The sequence below is a fragment of the Trachypithecus francoisi genome, unplaced genomic scaffold, assembly GCF_009764315.1.
Source record: "Trachypithecus francoisi isolate TF-2019V2 unplaced genomic scaffold, Tfra_2.0 Lachesis_group8, whole genome shotgun sequence".
Lineage (NCBI taxonomy): Eukaryota > Metazoa > Chordata > Mammalia > Primates > Cercopithecidae > Trachypithecus > Trachypithecus francoisi.
Window position 1 is genome coordinate 56,019,214 of NW_022681473.1, and position 19,465 is coordinate 56,038,678.

At 42.3% G+C, this 19,465-nt stretch overlaps 1 protein-coding gene across 6 annotated transcripts in view; it reads left to right on the forward strand.

Moving 5' to 3' along the window:
• TMEM41B (transmembrane protein 41B) overlaps positions 1–16,388 on the forward strand; it is a 33,819-nt gene extending 17,431 nt beyond the window's left edge. For 3 of the 6 annotated variants that reach the window (XM_033204485.1, XM_033204484.1, XM_033204486.1), the window contains exons 4-9: positions 2,636–2,764; positions 7,807–7,900; positions 8,525–8,629; positions 9,704–9,842; positions 13,795–14,808; positions 15,983–16,388. In XM_033204485.1, the coding sequence (XP_033060376.1) occupies positions 2,636–2,764; positions 7,807–7,900; positions 8,525–8,629; positions 9,704–9,842; positions 13,795–13,964 (637 nt within the window). In that variant the 3' untranslated portion in view covers positions 13,965–14,808; positions 15,983–16,388. Of the gene's footprint in view, positions 1–2,635; positions 2,765–7,799; positions 7,901–8,524; positions 8,630–9,703; positions 9,843–13,794; positions 14,809–15,982 lie in introns of all 6 variants that reach the window. The other 3 variants (XM_033204483.1, XM_033204487.1, XM_033204489.1) reach the window with 3 other exon arrangements.
• The last annotated feature ends 3,077 nt before the right edge of the window (positions 16,389–19,465 follow it).

Genomic DNA, 19,465 nt, shown 5'->3' on the forward strand with positions numbered 1-19,465 from the left:
CCAAAAAACTTTTTTTTTGAGATGGAGTCTCGCTTGCTCTGTTACCCAGGCTGGAGTGCAGTGGTGCAATCTCGGCTCACTGCAGCCCCCGCCTCCCAGTTCAAGCGACTCTCCTGTCTCAGCCTCCCAAGTAGCTGGAACTGTAGGTGTGTGCCACCATGCGTGGCTAATTTTTGTATTTTTAGTACAGATAGGGTTTCACCATGCTGCCCAGGCTGGTGTTGAACTCCTGACCTCATGATCCACCTGTCTTGGCCTCCCAAAGTGCTGGGATTACAGGTGTGAGCCACTGTGCCCGGCCTATAAAATTTTTAAAACTAGCAGAGTGGCCTGACTTGGTGGCTCGTGCCTGTAACCCCAGCACTTTGGGAGGCTGAGGTAGGTAGATCACCAGAGGTCAGGAGTTCGAGACCAGCCTGTCTAACATGGTGAAACCCCATCTCTACTAAAAATACAAAAATTAGCCAGGTGTGGTGGCAGGTGCCTGTAGTCCCAGCTACTTGGGAGGCTGAGGCAGGAGAATGGTGTGAACCCAGGAGGCGGGGCTTGCAGTGAGTTGAGATAGCGCCACTGCACTCCAACCTGGGTGACAGAGCGAGACTGTCTTAAAAAAAAAAAAAAAAAAGAGGCTGGGCGCGGTGGCTCAAGCCTGTGATCCCAGCGCTTTGGGAGGCCGAGACGGGCGGATCACGAGGTCAGGAGATCGAGACCATCCTGGCTAGCGCGGTGAAACCCCGTCTCTACTAAAAAAAAAAATACAAAAAAACTAGTTGGGCGAGGTGGTGGGCGCCTGTAGTCCCAGCTACTTGGGAGGCTGAGGCAGGAGAATGGCGTAAACCCGGGAGGCGGAGCTTGCAGTGAGCTGAGATCCGGCCACTGCACTCCTACCTGGGCGACAGAGGGAGACTCCGTCTCAAAAAAAAAAAAAACAAACAAAAAAAACAAACTAGCAGAGCATAGTGGCACGTGCCTGCAGTCCCAGCTACTCAGTAGACTGAGGTGAGAGGATCGCTTGAACCTAGGAGATGAAGGTAATAGTGAGCTGCGATCGTGCCATTGCACTCCATCCAGCCTGAGTGACAGAGCATGGGAGCCTGCCTGTAGAACAAACAAAAAACGATCATAATATGCATGAAACACAAAGGTGATTATTCGAGGCTTCCCTAAGTAAGAAGTCATTCAGTTCCAAACAAAGTGCCAAATATAGGGTAAAAGTAATGGAAAACTTGCAGTTTTTTGTGAATTCAAGAAAATAAACTATGAATTTGTTACATTTTTACTTAATTTTCATTGTAAATTATTATTTGGTTTATCATCAGGATTACCCAAAATGATGTTAAATGTTTTTCATATACTAACATCTGTGATTCATTTCTTTTTTTCTTTTTTTTTTTTTTGAGACGGAGTCTCACTCTGTTGCCCAGGCTGGAGGGCAGTGGCACGATCTCAGCTCACTGCAACCTCTGCCTCCCGGGTTCAAGTGATTCTCCTGCCTCAGCCTCCCGAGTAGCTGGGATTACAGGTGTGCACCACCACACCTAGCTAATTTTTGTATTTTTAGTAGAGACGAGATTTCAACATGTTGGCCAGGCTGGTCTTGAACTCCTGACCTCAGGCGATCCACCCGCCTCAGCCTCCCAAAGTGCTGGGGTTACAGGCGTGAGCCACCACGTGCCTGGTCAGTGGCTCATTTCTTATATTCAAGTCAAAATTTATTTCGATGTTGGAACAAATGCCTTTAACCCTTGGTTTGTGTCATCCAGAACTTTCATGTATAAATTACCTGTCTCATTCTGCTGAGACATTAAAAAGAAAAAATTGCCTGTCTCGTGAAATTATATTAAAGCATTAAAAAATAATTTATAGCCGGGTACAGTGGCTCACTCCTGTAATCCTAGCACGTTGGGAGGCCAAGGTGGGCAGATCACCTGAGGTCAGGAGTTTGAGACCAGCCTGGCCAACATGGTAAAACCCCGTCTCTACTAAAAATACAAAAATTAGCCAGGCATGGTGGGATGTACCTGTTATCCCAGCTACTTGGGAGGCTGAGGCAGGAAACTCACCTGAACCCGGGAGGTGGAGGTTGCGGTGAGCCGAGATCACGCTAATGCGCTCCAGCCTGGGCACACAGCGTGAGACTCTGTGTCAAAAAAATAATAAAAATAAAATAAAATTAATAATAATTTATAGGCCAGGTGCGGTGGCTCACTCCTGTAATCCTAGCACTTTGGGAGGCCAAGGCAGAAGGATCACTTGAGAACAGGAATTTGAGACTAGCCTGGCAACATGGTGCAACTCCCTCTCTACTAAAAATATAAAAGTTAATTGGGCATGGTGGTGCACACTGTGATCCCAGCTACTCAGAAGGCTGAGGCAGGAGAATTGTTTGTACCTAGGAGGCAGAGATTGCAGTGAACTGAGATTCCACCACTGCACTGCAGCCTGGGCAACAGAGCAAGACTCTATGTCTCAAAACAGAAGAAAACATTATAAACTTTTAAACTTAAAAATTGCTAATTTAGACTTAACAGATCAAGGCATCAAATCATTTTGGATAAAACTTCATGTCGTGAACTTGACTTTGATATTATCTTGGCAAAATTCTGTTCTAAAATTTTTCACTTTATTTCTTTAGAGAAGAAAGAGTGAATATGAAGATTCCCAGAGATATGGATGATGCCAAGGCTCTAGGAAAAGTTTTATCCAAATATAAGGACACCTTTTATGTTCAAGTACTTGTAGCTTATTTTGCTACATATATTTTGTATCCTTTTAACTGAAAACATGTTTTCTAATTTTGTTCAAGAAAAAGTGTAAAAGGTCTGCTCTTCATTTATACATATTTTCCTTTTAAAATTTGTTGTTGCAGTGTAACAATATTAAATAATTGAAAATTTGAAATGGAAACAAATTATCACTTTAATCCTGTTTCCTGAACTGTTTTTTTTTTTTTTTTTTTTTTAATTTTTTAATTTTTTTTTTATTTTTTTGAGGCGGAGTCTCGCTCTGTTGCCGGGACTGGAGTGCAGTGGCCAGATCTCAGCTCACTGCAAGCTCCGCCTCCCGGGTTTAGGCCATTCTCCTGCCTCAGCCTCCCGAGTAGCTGGGACTACAGGCGCCCGCCACCTCGCCCGGCTAGTTTTTGTATTTTTAGTAGAGACGGGGTTTCACCGTGTTAGCCAGGATGGTCTCGATCTCCTGACCTCGTGATCCGCCCGTCTCGGCCTCCCAAAGTGCTGGGATTACAGGCTTGAGCCACCGCGCCCGGCCCTGAACTGTTTTTATGTCTGAATATTATCACAAGTTATTTTGGTTCTTTTGTATTCTGCTTTTTTCACTTATCAAACATTTTCCTTTACTGCATATTATTTTATGGGTTTGATTTATAATTGTATTAATTAACTGATGATATTAGTTTATATAAGTATTTTAAATTACTAGTCAAAATAGTATTTTTATAATTGTTCTCTTAGGTTTGGAGGTATGTGTTAATTTTTATAGATACGTATTATGAATCTCCTTTGTTCATGATTTTTTTCTTGCCTTGTTTCCTTTGTAAAAATTCTTAAGATACTTATTCAAAGGAATGAATTTTTTTTACAATTTGATAGGTATTTATTTTATAGAAATATATTACATTTTAACTAGTCAGGAAAATAGCTTTATTTCAAACTGCTTATGCTGTGGGTGCTTAATTTTGCAAATTGTGGAGTTTAATTTTTCATTTCTGATTTGTTAATATCTTTTATTCTTATCCAAACTATTTTCCAGATCTTCTCAGTTAATGAAAGACATTACCTCTTGATGTAAAAATAATCATCATTTTTAACAATTTTTTTTTTTTTGAGATGGAGTTTCGCTCTTGTCACACAGGCTGGAGTGCAATGGTGCAATCTCTAGTCACTGCAACCTCTACCTCCTGGGTTCAAGTGATTCTCCAGTCTCAGCCTCCCAAGTAGCTGGGATTATATGTGCCTGCCGCCATGCTCAGCTAATTTTTGTATTTTCAGTAGAGTCAGGGTTTCACCATGTTGACCAGGATCGTCTCAAACCCCTGACATCAGGTGATCCACCCACCTCAGCCTCCCAAAATGCTGGGATTACAGGCGTGAGCCACCATGCCTGGCAGAAAAGGAATTATTTTAATGACATTAAACAATTTGGATGTTGAAAAATGTGGGGTTTTTATTTTTATTTATTTTATTGATTTATTTATTTTTTGAGACAGAGTGTCACTCTTGTTACTCAAGCTAGAGTGCAGTGGAGCGATCTGGGCTCACTGCAACCTCTGCCTCCTATGCTGAAGCAATTCTCCTGTCTCAGCCTCCTGAGTAGCTGGGACTACAGGAGCGTGCCACCATGCCCGGCTAATTTTTGTGTTTTTAGTAGAGACAGTGTTTCACCATATTGATCAGGCTGGTCTCGAACTCCTAACCTCAGGTGATCCACCTGCCTCGGCCTCCCAAAGTGCTGCGATAACAGGCGTAAGCCACTGCACCTGGCCTATATTTATTTATTCATTTTTGAGATGGAGTCTCACTCTGTTACCCAGGCTGGAGTGCAATGACACGATCTCAGCTTACCACAACCTCCGCCTCCCAGGTTCAAGCATTCTCCTGCCTCAGCCTCCCAAGTAGCTGGGACTACAGGCATTCACCACCACTCCCGGCTAGTTTTTGTTTTTTTGTTTGTTTGGTTTTTTTTGAGACAGAGTCTCGCTCTGTCGCCCAGGCTGGAGTGCAGTGGCACGGTCTCGGCCCACTGCAAGCTCCGCCTCCCAGGATCACGCCATTCTCCTGTGTCAGCCTCCTGAGTAGCTGGGACTACAGGAGCGTGCCACCATGCCCGGCTAATTTTTGTGTTTTTGGTAGAGATAGCGTTTCACCATATTGATCAGGCTGGTCTCAAACTCCTAACCTCAGGTGATCCACCTGCCTCGGCCTCCCAAAGTGCTGCGATAACAGGCGTAAGCCACTGCACCTGGCCTATATTTACTTATTCATTTTTGAGATGGAGTCTCACTCTGTTACCCAGGCTGGAGTGCAATGGCGCAATCTCGGCTTACCACAGCCTCCGCCTCCCAGGTTCAAGCATTCTCCTGCCTCAGCCTCCCAAGTAGCTGGGACTACAGGCACGCACCACCACTCCCGGCTAGTTTGTTTTTGTTTTTGTTTTTTGAGACAGAGTCTCGCTCTGTCACCCAGGCTGGAGTGCAGTGGCACAATCTCGGCTCACTGCAAGCTCTGCCTCCTGGGATCACGCCATTCTCCTGCCTCAGCCTCCCAAGTTGCTGGGACTACAGGCGCCTGCCACCACGTCTGGCTAATTTTTTGTGCTTTTTTAGTAGAGACGGGGTTTCAGCGTGTTAGCCAAGATGGTCTTGATCTCCTGACCTCGTGATCCGCCCGCCTCGGCCTCCCAAAGTGCTGGGATTACAGGCGTGAGCCAGTGCACCCGACCAGTTTTTGTATTTTTAGTAAGAAACAGGATTTCACTATGTTGGGCAGGCTGGTCTCGAACTCCTGACCTCATGATTCTCCCACCTGGGCCTCCCAAAGTGCTGGGATTATATGCGTGAGCAACCGCACCCAGCCTTATTTTTATTTTTATTTTTTGAGACAGAGTCTCACTCTATTGCCCAGACCAGAGGTCAGTGGCATGATCTTGGCTCACTACAACTTCTGCCTCCTGGGTTCAAGTGATTCTTGTGTCCCAGCCTCCTGAGTACCTGGCATTACAGGCGTGAGCCACTGTGCTCAGCCAATTTTTGTATTTTTATTAGAGATGGGGTTTCATCATGTTGGCCAGGCTGTTCTTCAACTCCTAGTCTCAAGTGATCCACCCTCAGCTTCCCAAAGTATTGGGATTCCAGGCGTGAGCCACTGCACCCAGCCTGAAATATGTTGATATAGGGCATCGTGACACTAGTTTCTCAACTTTGTTTTTTTCCCCCAATTTCAGCTCTAATTTTAGGTTTCCTTTTCAGACAAGTAGGAATTTCACCAAATTTTAGGGGAAAAAAAAGAAAAAAAAAGTTGCATTAAACAATAACAACAAAAACAACAAAACACTTCCTGGGAACTTGTCCTCATTTATTCCTGCCTCTCTCAATTTCCTCAAGGGAAAATTTCCATTTATCTCCTTTCATCCTTTGGAGTGTTGCTTTCTTTTCTTTTCTTTTTTTTTTTAATTATTATACTTTAAGTTCTGGGATACATGTGTGCAACATTGCAGGTTTGTTACATAGGTATACATGTGCCATGTTGGTTTGCTGCACCCATCAACTCATCATTTACATTGAGTATTTCTACATTTATATATGTGTGAAACTATCTGTAATATGATCTTTTGTTTCATTTTGTTTTTTTGAGATGGAGTCTCGCTCTGTTGCCAGGCTGGCTTGCAGTGGTGAGATCTCGACTCACTGCAATCTCCCGTCTCCCGTGTTCAAGCCATTCCCCTGCCTCAGCCTCCGGAGTAGCTGGGACTACAGGCGCCCACCACCACGCCCAGCTAATTTTTTGTATTTTAGTAGAGACAGGGTTTCACCATGTTGGCCAGGATGGTCTCGATCTCCTGACCTCGTGATCTGCCCGCCTCAGCCTCCCTAAGTGCTGGGATTACAGGCATGAGGCACCCTACCCGGCCCATATAATACAATCTTAACCCAAAATGTGTGTGTGTGTGTATTTTGTTTTTAACAGATACATGTAGGAGACAGGTGGAAAATTTGAGGCTGATTGATTAGAGAGTTTCGAGTTTTAGTACTATATGTGGTTGATACTTGAAGCCATGGAAATTGCCAAATTTATCAAAGGAAAAGGAGAGTGTGACTAACAGAACATTAGAGAAATTTCAGATTTGAGGGCAAAGAGAAAAATCTAGAGAAGAAATTACCTGTAATGTAGAAGAAAAAGTACAGTTCACTGAAGCCATGTTTCATGCAGGATGAAGTCTAATCCTATGCAGGGATCACTGAAAGGTGACTGTTAAGAAAAAGTTATTACTATTGGCTATGAGGAAGTTTCAATAGCATAGTGGAATAGTAAAGCAGGTCACAGGGATCAAGGAGAGAATCTCCTCTGAGGAAGTGAAGATGAGCAGTAGCTGATCACTTGAGCCCAGGAGTTCAAGACTAGCCTGGGCAGCATAGCCAGACCTCATCTCTACAAGTAATAAAAATTGGCATGGTGACACACGTCTGTGATCCTAGCTACTTGCGAGGTTGAAGTGGGAGAATTGCTTGAGCTTGGGCAGTTGAGGCTGCAGTGAGCCATGAGTGCGCCACTGCATTCCAGCCTCGGTGACAAAGCAAGACCCCTTCTCAAAAATAAGATTTGTGACTTTTACTATATTTTATAATTTCTATTCTTATTTTATTTTTCTTATTTTGTTAATTCTCTTGTAGCTCCTTTTCCTTTAAAATGAGTAGTGAATTTAGGTAAATCTTCATAATTAGATTAGAAATAATTATATGTACATGATTTCCCTGAAAACATTTGGGAGTAAAATGTATTAGAGAAGCACTGAAAGATTACGGAAGACCTTTTCTTTTTTCCTCCCCCAAAGTGCCCAATTCCTCTCTATCTAGTACATACTGGATTTTTGTCTTGGAAACCTTTTAGTAGTGCACACTTGCTAGTATTTATGATACTGTTTAGTAAATGGTCAACTTAGAGGCTAAACCTTTGGATATAATCTCATTATATGATAATTTCTGTATTTATACTTTTTTCCCGAAATGTTACATTTGTCTTTTAAAATTCCACTTCATTGTGTTCTAATCCTTAACTTAAAAGTTACCAGCTTGCAAACATTTGCTATTCCAGGCTCTATATTTCTCAGTATACTTTCAGGGTTTCTTTATCCCTTTCCACTAGCCTTATTTCTTGTTTGTTTGGTAAGTATGAAAAAATAAAATTGGGAGACTGAAAAAAAAAGACAATAGAATGATGAGGATGATGATATTTTAATCCCACTAGTCTATGTAAGCATAAACTCATTAGTTTAAGAGGAGTTAAAGTCCCTTCACAAGGAGGTGTTACAATTTGTTTTTCCCCCAGAACAGACCAATTATAAACTTAGTTGCATTTATAAGCTATATGTTAGCTTTTCTTTCCTATTGGATTTTGTAACTGCGACAGTCCAAAGGAGTATTGGTGAGCACAATGAGTTAAGTCCTAGGGCCAGAGGTGGTGGTGTTTTCAGGCTTAGAAGTTGTGGGGGTCGGGAGGAGGTTGGAAATTGGCTCCTGAAATTTTATTCTTAGGCTAAAGCCTAGCATTAATTATTTGGATATAGTCACAAGGTGTAATCACAAGTGCCAGTTTGTTTTAGCTGATCTCATTTGAGGTACAATTTGGTCTGAGAAAGTACTAGATCATCTCTGCACAAGAGATGTCTTGCAGAGTACCCTCCCCACCTCCGAAAGAAGTAAATTAATTGAGCTTTTACTCAGGTGAATAAATCAATGTGAGTAAGACAGAAAAATACAAAATGCTTATGGCTTCTTTTTGTTTTCCAGTGTTCTGGACTTGGTGCCTCTTTTTGTTACATGCTTTCCTATTTAGTTGGGAGACCAGTTGTATACAAATACCTAACAGAGAAAGCAGTAAAATGGTCACAGCAGGTAAACATATATTCTTAAATTATTTGATGTAACTCTTCGTTAATTGGAAGGTCTGTGTTTAGTGCCTGCATGAATTAGCTACATGTATTAACCCAACACAAATTATTTCCTAAGTTAACTCAAGTAATAACAACTATCTTCTGACCAAATGAAAATAGGTGGTAGGCAAATATGAATGTTAATAATTTCACATACAAATGTTTTAGACCTGTGATGGTAATTTTAATTCTTTATCCTAGTAAATTCAATCAGCAGAGAAGTCAAAGTGTCAGTATAAAGGCATCCACATAATTAGATACCTATCCGTTTTATGTTAATACAGTATTCTGTGTATGTGTTATTGAAACACTTGTATCAGCCAACTCTCAGCGCATTTTTTTCTTTTCTTTTTTTTTGAGACACAGTCTCGCTCTGTCACCCAGGCTGGAGTGCAGTGGCATGACCTCAGCTCACTGCAACCTCTGCCTCCCGGGTTCAAGCAATGCTCCTGCCTGCCTCAGCTTCCCGAGTAGCTGGGATTATAGGCACATGCCACCACGCCTAGCTAATTTTTTGTATTTTTAGTAGAGACAGGGTTTCACCATGTTGGCGAAGCTGGTCTCAAACTCCAGACCTCAGGTGACCCTCCTGCCTCAGCCTCCCAAAGTGCTGGGATTACAGGAATGAGTCACCACTGGCCTTTTTTGATCTTTTCTTTTCGAGTCAGAGTTTCACTCTTGTTGCCCAAGCTGAAATGCATCTTGGCTCACTGCAACCTCCGCCTCCCAGAGATTCTCCCGTCTCAGCCTCCCAAGTAGCTAGAATTTCAGGCACATGCCACCACTATTCTTGGTAGAAATGGGTTTCACCATGTTAGCCAGGCTGTTCTCGAACTCCTGACCTCAGGTGATCCACCTGCCTTGGCCTCCCACAGTGTTGGGATTACAGGCATGAAGCACCATGCCAGCCTGATCATTTGTCTTGGGTATGCTCTAAAGTATCAGGAATGAGAATTTGAAATAAGGTGTTTATATTAAGCGACTTATTTTGAAGTTTTCCTCAATCTGATGCTAATTATTTTCTTTCTTATGACAGGTTGAACGTCATAGAGAACATCTCATTAACTACATTATATTTTTGAGAATAACACCATTTCTGCCTAATTGGTTTATTAATATCACATCTCCTGTGATAAACGTGCCATTGAAAGTTTTTTTTATTGGTACTTTTCTAGGTAAGGCCTCTGGTTCTTGCCATGTGTGAGCTCACTGTGTACATATCTAACAGTGTCCAGCTGATCTAGATTGCATGTATGCTCTCTGCAGATATGCCAGCGCCATCTAGAACTCTTGGGCACAAAGTCTGGCTGTATAAATAGATACTCAGAAGTGTTTGTTGCACTGTGTTGATTTAGGTTATTTTTGTGTTGCCTCTTTAAAGAAGAGCACTTTCTACTGTATATCGTTTTAATAATAGAGAGTTAAGCAGGACCTATAACCTCCAGTCCCTCTAAGTGGAGAGGAAAAAAAATCAAATTGCCTTTTTTGAGCAATTTTCTCCTATGTCCCTTCCTCTTCCCCTTCCCTGAGTCTCACCCTGTCGCCCAGTCTGGAGTGCAGTGGCACAATCTCGGCTCACTGCAAGCTCCACCTCCTGGGTTCACGCCATTCTCCTGCCTCAGCCTCCCAAGTAGCTGGGACTACAGGCACACACCACCACGCCTGGCTAATGTTTGTATTATTAGTAGAGATGGGGTTTCACCATGTTGGCCAGGCTGGTTTCAAACTCCTGACCTTGTGATCTTCCTACCTCAGCCTCTCAAAGTGCTGAGATTACAGGCATGAGCCACCACGCCCAGCCGTTTCTTTTTTTTTTTTAATGTTGCTTTGGCAAAATAGTTCCTTTGTGTTTTTTGGAGTTTTTTTTGTTTATTTGATTGTTTGGTTTTTTTTTTGAGACAAGAGTCTTGCTCTGTCGCCTAGGCTGGAGTGCAGTGTGGCACGATCTCAGCTCACTGCAAGCTCCGCCTCCTGGGTTCATGCCATTCTCCTGCCTCAACCTCCTGAATAGCTGGGACTACAGGCGCCTGCCACCATGTCCAGTTAATTTTTTGTATTTTTAGTAGAGATGGCGTTTCACCTTGTTAGCCAGGATGGTCTTGATCTGACCTCGTTATCCACCCACCTTGGCCTCCCAAAGTGCTAGGATTACAGGCGTGTGGTACCATGCCCGGCAGCAAATTTGTATCCTGATGAAGTATTAAAATGTTGAACTTGAATTTTCGGGAGAGAATTGATCCTATTTTTCCTTTTATTGAGACCAGCATTTATTGTGGATGTTATCAAAAGTATGGAGAAAGCAATGATCAACATTCTTGCTTTTAAAGAAATAATACTTGATTTTGCTTTTGTGTGTGTGTGTTTTTTGTTTTTTTGTTGTTGTTGAGACAGTTTCGCTTTTTTTTTTTTTTTGAGACGGAGTCTGGCTGTGTCGCCCAGGCTGGAGTGCAGTGGCGCGATCGCGGCTCACTGCAAGCTCCGCCTCCCGGGTTCATGCCATTCTCCCGCCTCAGCCTCCGAGTAGCTGGGACTACAGGCGCCCGCCACCATGCCCGGCTAATTTTTTGTATTTTTAGTAGAGATGGGGTTTCACCATGTTAGCCAAGATGGTCTCGATCTCCTGACCTCGTGATCCGCCCGCCTCGGCCTCCCAAAGTGCTGGGATTACAGGCTTGAGCCACTGCGCCCGGCCGACAGTTTTGCTCTTATTGCCCAGGCTGGAGTGCAATGGTGCTGTCTCGGCTCTCTGCAACCTCTGCCTCCCAGGTTCAAGTGATTCTCCTGCCTCAGCCTCCCAAGTAGCTGGGATTACAGGCATGCACCACCACGACCAGCTAATTTTGTATTTTTAGTGGAGATGGGGTTTCTCCATGTTGGTCAGGCTGGTCTTTAACTCCCAACCTCAGATGATGCGACCGCCTCAGCCTCCCAAAATGCTGGGATTATAGGCATGAGCCACCGTGCCCAGCCTTAATTTTGAAATTAATCAGTGGACATGAAGATTACTTATATATTTTGTGAATTCTCATGATTATTTGTAGGAGTGTTTTGCTTTTCTTTTCAGTTCAAGTTGAATTGTTCAGATGTCAAAAAAAAATGAGCAGATTTCTTACATATTGAATACCTATGAAAGCTTAATTCTTGTGAGAATATTTCTTTTTGAAAAGAATAACCAAAATCAATTATTTATTGCTACTTTAAAAAAAATTAGCTGGGCGCGGTGGTTCACACCTGTAGTCCCAGCACTTTGGGAGGCCAGGGTGGGCAGATCACAAGGTCAGGAGTTCAAGACCAGTCTGACCAAGATGGTAAAACCCTGTCTCTACTAAAAATACAAAAATTAGCTGAACGTGGTGGCAGGTGCCTGCAGTCCCAGCTACTCAGGAGGCTGAGGCAGGAGAATCTCTTGAACCCGGGAGGCAGAGGTTGCAGTGAACCGAGACTGTGCCACTCCGCTCCAGCCTGGGTGACAGAGCAAGACACTATCTCAAAAAAAAAGAAAGAATGAAAAGAAAAAAAAATTGACAGACTGACATCAGCATGGGGAATTTTTAATTTTGTTAAATGTAATATCCGTGGAATCTAAAGAGAGAATTTTTGTTTCTGTCTCCATTTTACAGGTGAAAGGCAGAGATTTAATTTCAGCTTTGGCTAAAGTAATATCTTTCCCTTTGTTTTGATTTTTAGTGAAATGCCATCATTCTGTATGTACTTTTGCTCTCTTTACTCACACTTTGAGTATCTTAAACTTGAAATTGCTAGAAGAGACCTCCCTCCCTCCCTCCTTTTTTCCTTTCCTTTCCGTTTTCCTTTGCTTTCCTTTGCTTTCCTCTCTCTGCTCTCCTATCCTTTCCTTTCCTTCCCTCCCCCTTCCCCCTTCCCCCTTCCCCCTTCCCCCTTCCCCCTTCCCTCCTTCCCCTCCCCTGCCCTCCCCTCCCTCCCCTCCCCTCCCCTGTCCTTTGACACATTTTCTCTCTCCGTCACCCAGGCTGGAGTTCAGTGGCGTGATCTCAGCTCACTGCAACCTCCGCCTCCTGGGTTCAAGTGATTCTTCTGCCTCAGCCTCCCAGGTAGCTGGGATTACAGGTGTGCGCCACCATACCCAGCTAATTTTTGTATTTTTAGTAGAGATGGAGTTTCACCATGTTGGCCAGGCTGGTCTCAAACTCCTGACCTCAAGTGATCTGCCTGCCTTGGCCTCCCAGAGTGCTGGAATTACACGCATGAGCCGCTGTGCCAGGCCTTTTTTTTCTTTTAAGGTTTTTGATAGTCTGGGTGTGGTGGCTTATGCCTGTAATCCCAGCACTTGGAGAGGCTGAGGTGGGCGAATTGCCTGAGCCTGGGAGTTATAGAGACCAGCCTGGGCAATATGGCAAAACCCCCTCTCTTGACAAAAATTACAAAAATTGGCTGGGTATGGTGGTACATGCCTGTAGTCCCAGTTGCTCAGAAAGCTGAGGTGGGAAGATCACCTGAGCCTGGGGAGACTGAGGCTGCAATGAGTGGTGATTGCGCCACTGCACTCAAGCCTGTGCAATAGAGTCAAACTGGGGGGTGTGTGGGGGGGAAGCATTTTTGATAAATGTAAAATTATTCTCTGGGCACTTGTCTTGGGTTTTTAAAATTCATTATCCTGGCTGGGCACGGGGACTCACGTCTGTAATCCCAGCACTTTGGGAGGCCGAGGTAGGCAGATCATCTGAGATCGGGAGTTCAAGACCAGTCTGACCAACATGGAGAAACCCCATCTCTACTAAAAATACAAAATTAGCTGGGTGTGGTGGCGCATGCCTGTAATCCCAGCTACTCAGGAGGCTGATGTAGGAGAATCATTTGAACCCAGGAGGCAGAGGTTGCAGTGAGCCAAGATCGCACCATTGCGCTCCAGCCTGGGCAACAAGAGGGAAACTCCGTCTCAAAATAATAAAAAATAAAAAAAAGATCATTAAGAGGTGATTAGGAAAGATTGAATTCTTTATGTGGAAATAAACTTGAGCTTTAAATTCTTAATTTTTTTTCGCAAAATGAAAATAGCTGTATTCTTTTAAGAAACTATGCGCACAGAAAATTTTAATTTTTTAAAAACAGTTGGTGGTTTTTACTGTATCTTTTTATTTTTTGTTTCAGGTGTTGCACCTCCTTCTTTTGTAGCCATTAAGGCAGGAACAACACTGTATCAACTTACAACAGCAGGAGAAGCTGTTTCCTGGAACTCAATATTTATTCTGATGATCTTGGCTGTGCTTTCTATTATGCCAGTCATCTTCCAAAAAAAACTAAAGCAGAAATTTGAGTAAAAATAATCATCTGGTTTTTAGTTTTGCTGTCATCACCATCTCAGGATTAACAGGTGCATCCATTTATGTTTTAAAATCACCTCTTCAGTAATTAAACAAGGAATTTGTAAAATAAAATTTCCTGTCAGATAGTTAAAGTAATACATTTAAACGATAAGGGGAGAAGAAAGTAAAAATGGAAATTGGTATACTGTGAAAAGTGCTATCAATAGTTAAGGTAGACATCTTAGACATAAAGTATTATACCAAGGGTAGCTATAGATAATAGTAGTGTGGTAGGAAATTGTTGATCCAGCTAATTCATTTGATTTAATTGAATATTTTTTCTCTTTAATAACTAAAATAGATATTCTTAAATTCTAGATTTTTAAAAGTAGTGTTGCAAGTTTTGTTAATGTTAGGCTTTTTTCAGAGCATAAACTGGAAAACTTAAAAAGAGATTTACATTTTCTTCCTCTTTTGAGGTAATGGATTTGTTTGGAAATTGCATGTTAGTAGACGACTGAATATGGAATGGATATCAAGTTGTCTATTTTGTTAATTTCATTTTTGTTTTTTATCTTCTAGATTTTTATCATGGATTAGTCTGAAATTTAAAGTTCTGGCCAGTCTGTTTTCTTTTATCTTGTAGTTTTTACAGTATTTCCACTGTGCATATACAAAATTGGTATTATAGAACTGTGTCATATTTGGTATTGTTAATTTTTTTTTTTTTTTTTTTGAGATGGAGTCTTGCTGTTGCCCAGGCTGGAGTGCAGTGGCATGATCTCGGCTCACTGCAGATTCTGCCTCCTGGGTTCAAGTGATTCTCCTGGCCCAGCTTCCTGAGTAACTGCGATTACAGGTGTGTGCCACCACGCCCAGCTAATTTTTGTATTTTTAGTAGAGATGGTGTTTCACCATGTTGGCCGGGCTGATCTTGAACTCCTGACCTCAGGCTGTCTGCCCACTTCCATCTCCCAAAGTGCTGGGATTACAGGCTTGAGCCACTGCGCCCGGCCATGGTATTGAGAATTTATATTCAGATAATTTGTTATGGCTCTTTAATATCTCAAAAGGGACTCTAAAAAGCAAACACTCAAGAGTTTGTAGTTTTTAGACATTAAGTTAATCATTTTAAACAATAACAGCAAAACACAAGTGATTAAATATAGTGTATTTGTTCAATGACTAAATTTTACCTCATTTATTAATCTGGTTATTAAGGAATACATTTAATAATAATATGTAATTATTCTTTTTATGCATGATACACCTAGAAAAATGCCTTTTGTTTCTATTGATGGCTTTTTTGTTTGGAGCTGCTTTTGATTACTTAATGCAGTTTCCCAATTTAGTCTTTACTTTTTCTAACTCACAAAGTAAAATTAACTGATCACATGGCAACTACTATATTTAAATAGTTCTGGAAAAATGAAAGTGCTTTTTGCTGCTTGGTTAATGGGTAATGCCCTTGATTCCTTGGTTCTAGGACATAGCTGATCTAAAGTGCTCTGTCAGTTTTGCCTTCACCCATGACTGTCATGTTGAAAAGTTCTTTAGCTGTGAGAAATCCTTGTATGTTTTTATTATGAGAGGTATAATCATCCTCAAAAGCCTGTTTTTACTACATGATGTGGACTGATTATTTTTTCTATCACAGTATTAACAGATAGATTTTATTGTAAATACAAAGAAAATATATTGATTATTATAGTATTCTTATGTCAGCTGGCCTTTTGTGTGAGATTATTATTTCTAGCAAGGCTTTCTTCCTTTCTTATTGCCCAGAGACAATCCTTTCTTATTTTTACACATAAATTAAAACATAGCTTTTTTGGACAAATTCACTAAATATTACTGTATAAAATGTAATTGAGTAAATTTTTATCAGAATTTTAAAAATGAGCTTAGACTCAGAAGCTTCACTATTTACTCCAGCGTGTGTAAATTGTACTTACTCTATTCTCAGAGTATATTTACTGTCCTTATTATTGATTCTTTCCCTTTGCTAATTTTTTTTTTTTTGTTAATGGTAGCTGCGACTTTAGGTGGGGTATATTTTCTTCTCCTAAGAGAATAGACAGTTTTTCCAGATTCATCATCATTGACTGTCAAGAAAGGACCCTTCAGCAGGCTGTACCCTCAGTGCAGTTGATGGCCTGTCTTCATGGATTCACAGACTTGGCCTGATGCCACATGTAAATTCAAGCTTTGGCTTGACAATTATACGGTAACAACCACAAGAAGACAAGCATCTGTGGTGCGGAGGCAAGCAGGCTAACTAGAAGTTGACATGCTAAGAAAGTGAAACTGTTCTTTCTTAGTTAATGGTCTTTCTCTGGAGCTCTGTTACTTTGAGTATAATATTTCCATGACACTTAGTAAATGCAAGCTAAAATGTAATAATAATAATAATAATAAATTGTACTGGAGAAACCTAAATGTCACATTTGGGATTTATTTCATGGAAGTACTTAGATTAAAAAACTCTGGCCGAGCAAGGTGGCTCATGCCTATGATCCCAGCACTTTGGAAGGCAGAAGCGGGTGGATCACCTGCAGTCAGGAGTTTGAGACCAGCCTGGCCATCATAGTGAAACCCATCTCTACTAAACATATGAAAAATTAGCCAGGTGTGGTGGCATGTGCCTATAGTCCTAGCTACTTGGGAGGTTGAGGCACGAGAATCGCTCGAACCCAGAAGGTGGAGGTTGTGGTGAGATGAAATTGCGCCACTGCATTCCAGCCTGGGTGACAGAGCCAGACTCTTCTCAAAAAACTAAAAACAAATTCGTCGTTGAATAAAAGTATATTCTTAAATTCTGGGCCAGACGTGGTGGCTCAAACGCCTGTAATCCCAGCACTTTGCGAGGCAGAGGCAGATGGATAACGAGGTCAGGAGATCAAGACCATCCTGGCTAACATGGTGAAACCCCGTCTCTACTAAAAATACAAAAAAATTAGCTGGGCGTGGTGGCAGACACCTGTAGTCCCAGCTACTTGGGAGGCTGAGGCAGGAGAATGGCGTGAACCTGGGCGGTGGAGCTTGCAGTGAGCCGAGATGGTGCCACTAAACTCCAGCCTGGGCAAGAGTGCAAGACTCTGTCTCGAAAAAAAAAATTAACTCTTTTTTTTTTTTTTTTTTTTTTTTCCAGATGGAGCCTCACTCTGTCACCCAGGGTGGGGTGCAGTCTCGGCTCACTGGAAGCTCCGCCTCCCGGGCTCACGCCATTCTGCTGCCTCAGCCTCCCAAGTAGCTGGGACTACAGGCGCCTGCCACCATGCCCAGCTGATTTTTTGTATTTTTAGTAGAGACAGGGTTTCACTGTGTTAGCCAAGATGGTCTCTATCTCCTGACCTCGTGATCCGCCCACCTTGGCCTCCCAAAGTGCTGGGCGTGAGCCACGGCACCCAGCTGAAATATTTAAAACTTGTAATTCTTGGCTTTTGAGGATTTTTTTTTTTTTTTTTTTTTAGACGGAGTTTTGCTTTTGCCCAGGCTGGAGTGCAATGACGCGATCTCAGCTCACCACAACCTCTGCCTCCCGGGTTCGAGCGATTCGCCTGCCTCAGCCTCCCGAGTAGCTGGGATTACAGGCATGTGCCACCACACCCAGCTGATTTTGTATTTTTAGCAGAGATGAGGTTTCTCTATGTTAGTCAGACTAGTCTTGAACTTCCGACCTCAGATGAGCCACCCTCCTTGGCCTCCCAAAGTGTTGGGATTACAGGCGTGAACCACCATGGCCAGCCGGCTTTTGAGGATTCTAAAGCAATTATTTAAATTGTTGAGTTAAGGCTGGGCACAGTGGTTCATGCCTGTAATCCCAGCACTTTGGGAGGTCAAGGTGGGCAGATTACCTGAGGTCAGGTGGTTGAGACCAGCCTAGCCAACATGGTGAAACCCTGTCTCTACTAAAAATAACAAAAATTAGCTGGATGTGTTGGTGAATGCCTGTAGTCCCAACTACTCAGGAGGCTGAGGCAGGAGAATCGCTTGAAACCAGGAGGTGGAGGTTGCAGTGAGCTGAGTTAGCACCACTGCACTCCATCCTGGGCGACAGAGTGATACCCTGTCACTAAGTAAATAGTTGAGGTAAGTAAATATTTCTAGTACATAGAATGAGTTATTTATAAAGGACTATTTTTAAACTTCTGTGGCTTTTTGAAAATGGGTATAATCAAAAGGGCTGAAGCTTTCCTGATAATCATTCGGTGGTCATAGTTAAGATGTTTAGAAGATACCTCTTATTGCAGTTTTCAGTATTCTGATTATTATTTTTCTTTCCTGGGGCAAACTTAGTCTGGGTGACTTGAGGCAGGATATTGCTTTAGCTCTCGTCCTCATTTTTCTCATCTAGAAAAAAGCTCTAAGGTCCAGGATCCTTATAGCTCAGACATGATAGGATTCTCTGAAATTAATGAAAAAGATTAATAAGTTGCCCCAATTCGGAATATTAAATTAAGCGTAACTTGCTTTGTATAGCTTGTTTTACAGCTTACAATATACATTCACACACATTTAAGTAAATTAACGTTCTTTTTTTTTTTTTGAGACAGTCTTGCTTTGTCACCCAGGCTGGAGTGCAGTGGTGTGATCTCAGCTCACGGCAACCTCCACCTCCCGGGTTCAGCCAATTCTCCTGCCTCAGCCTCCTGAGTAGCTGGGATTACAGGCGCCCGCCATCGTGCCCAGCTAATTTTTGTATTTTTAGTAGAGATGGGGTTTCCCCATGTTGACCAGGGTGGTCTTGAACTCCTGACCTTGTGATCCACCCACCTCGACCTCCCAAAGTGCTGGGATTACAGCCGTGAGCCACTGTGCCCAGTATTTTTTTTTTTTTTTTTTTTTTTTTAAGTAAGAGACTGGGACTTGCTACGTTGTCCAGGCTGGTCTTGAACTCCATGGCTCAAGCAGTCCTTGCCTTAGCCTCCGGAGTAGCTGAGATTACAGATGTGTGCCACCATACTGTTTATAATGAAGTACTCAACCACATCAAAAAACGAAACGAGCTTCTTGTTGGATGTTTTATTGCCATTTATTGCATTGATTTCCATTTTATTACTTTGCTCGTAATACAAAGTAAGATAAAATGAGAATTCCATAGAGGTATAAAGAGACTCTAGATTCTAGAGTTCTTTAATTCTTGAAATAACACTTGGTATGACAAACCATAATATCAAGTCATCTGGTTGCTACTATGTGTTAGCAGGGATTGCTCTTTGAGAATAGAAGGTGGGGGAACCTCACTTAACTGTTAGGTTTTCGGGTCCCATCTGAGCTGTATGGTGCCTTATCCAGCTTCTAGAGCTGTGCCAAATGAGCACTCTTCATTATGACCAGACTGCTCAGTACAATGCTGGGAGTAGAAATTGACCCAGTATTCACCATTATGGTTCTGGAGTAACCAAAGTCTCAGGGCAGTTTTAAAAACTACCCTCAGATTAGCATTAGAACACTGTTACGGAAGCAGTGTGAAGGAATACATTGTCCTATATATTGTATATTTTACATGGAAA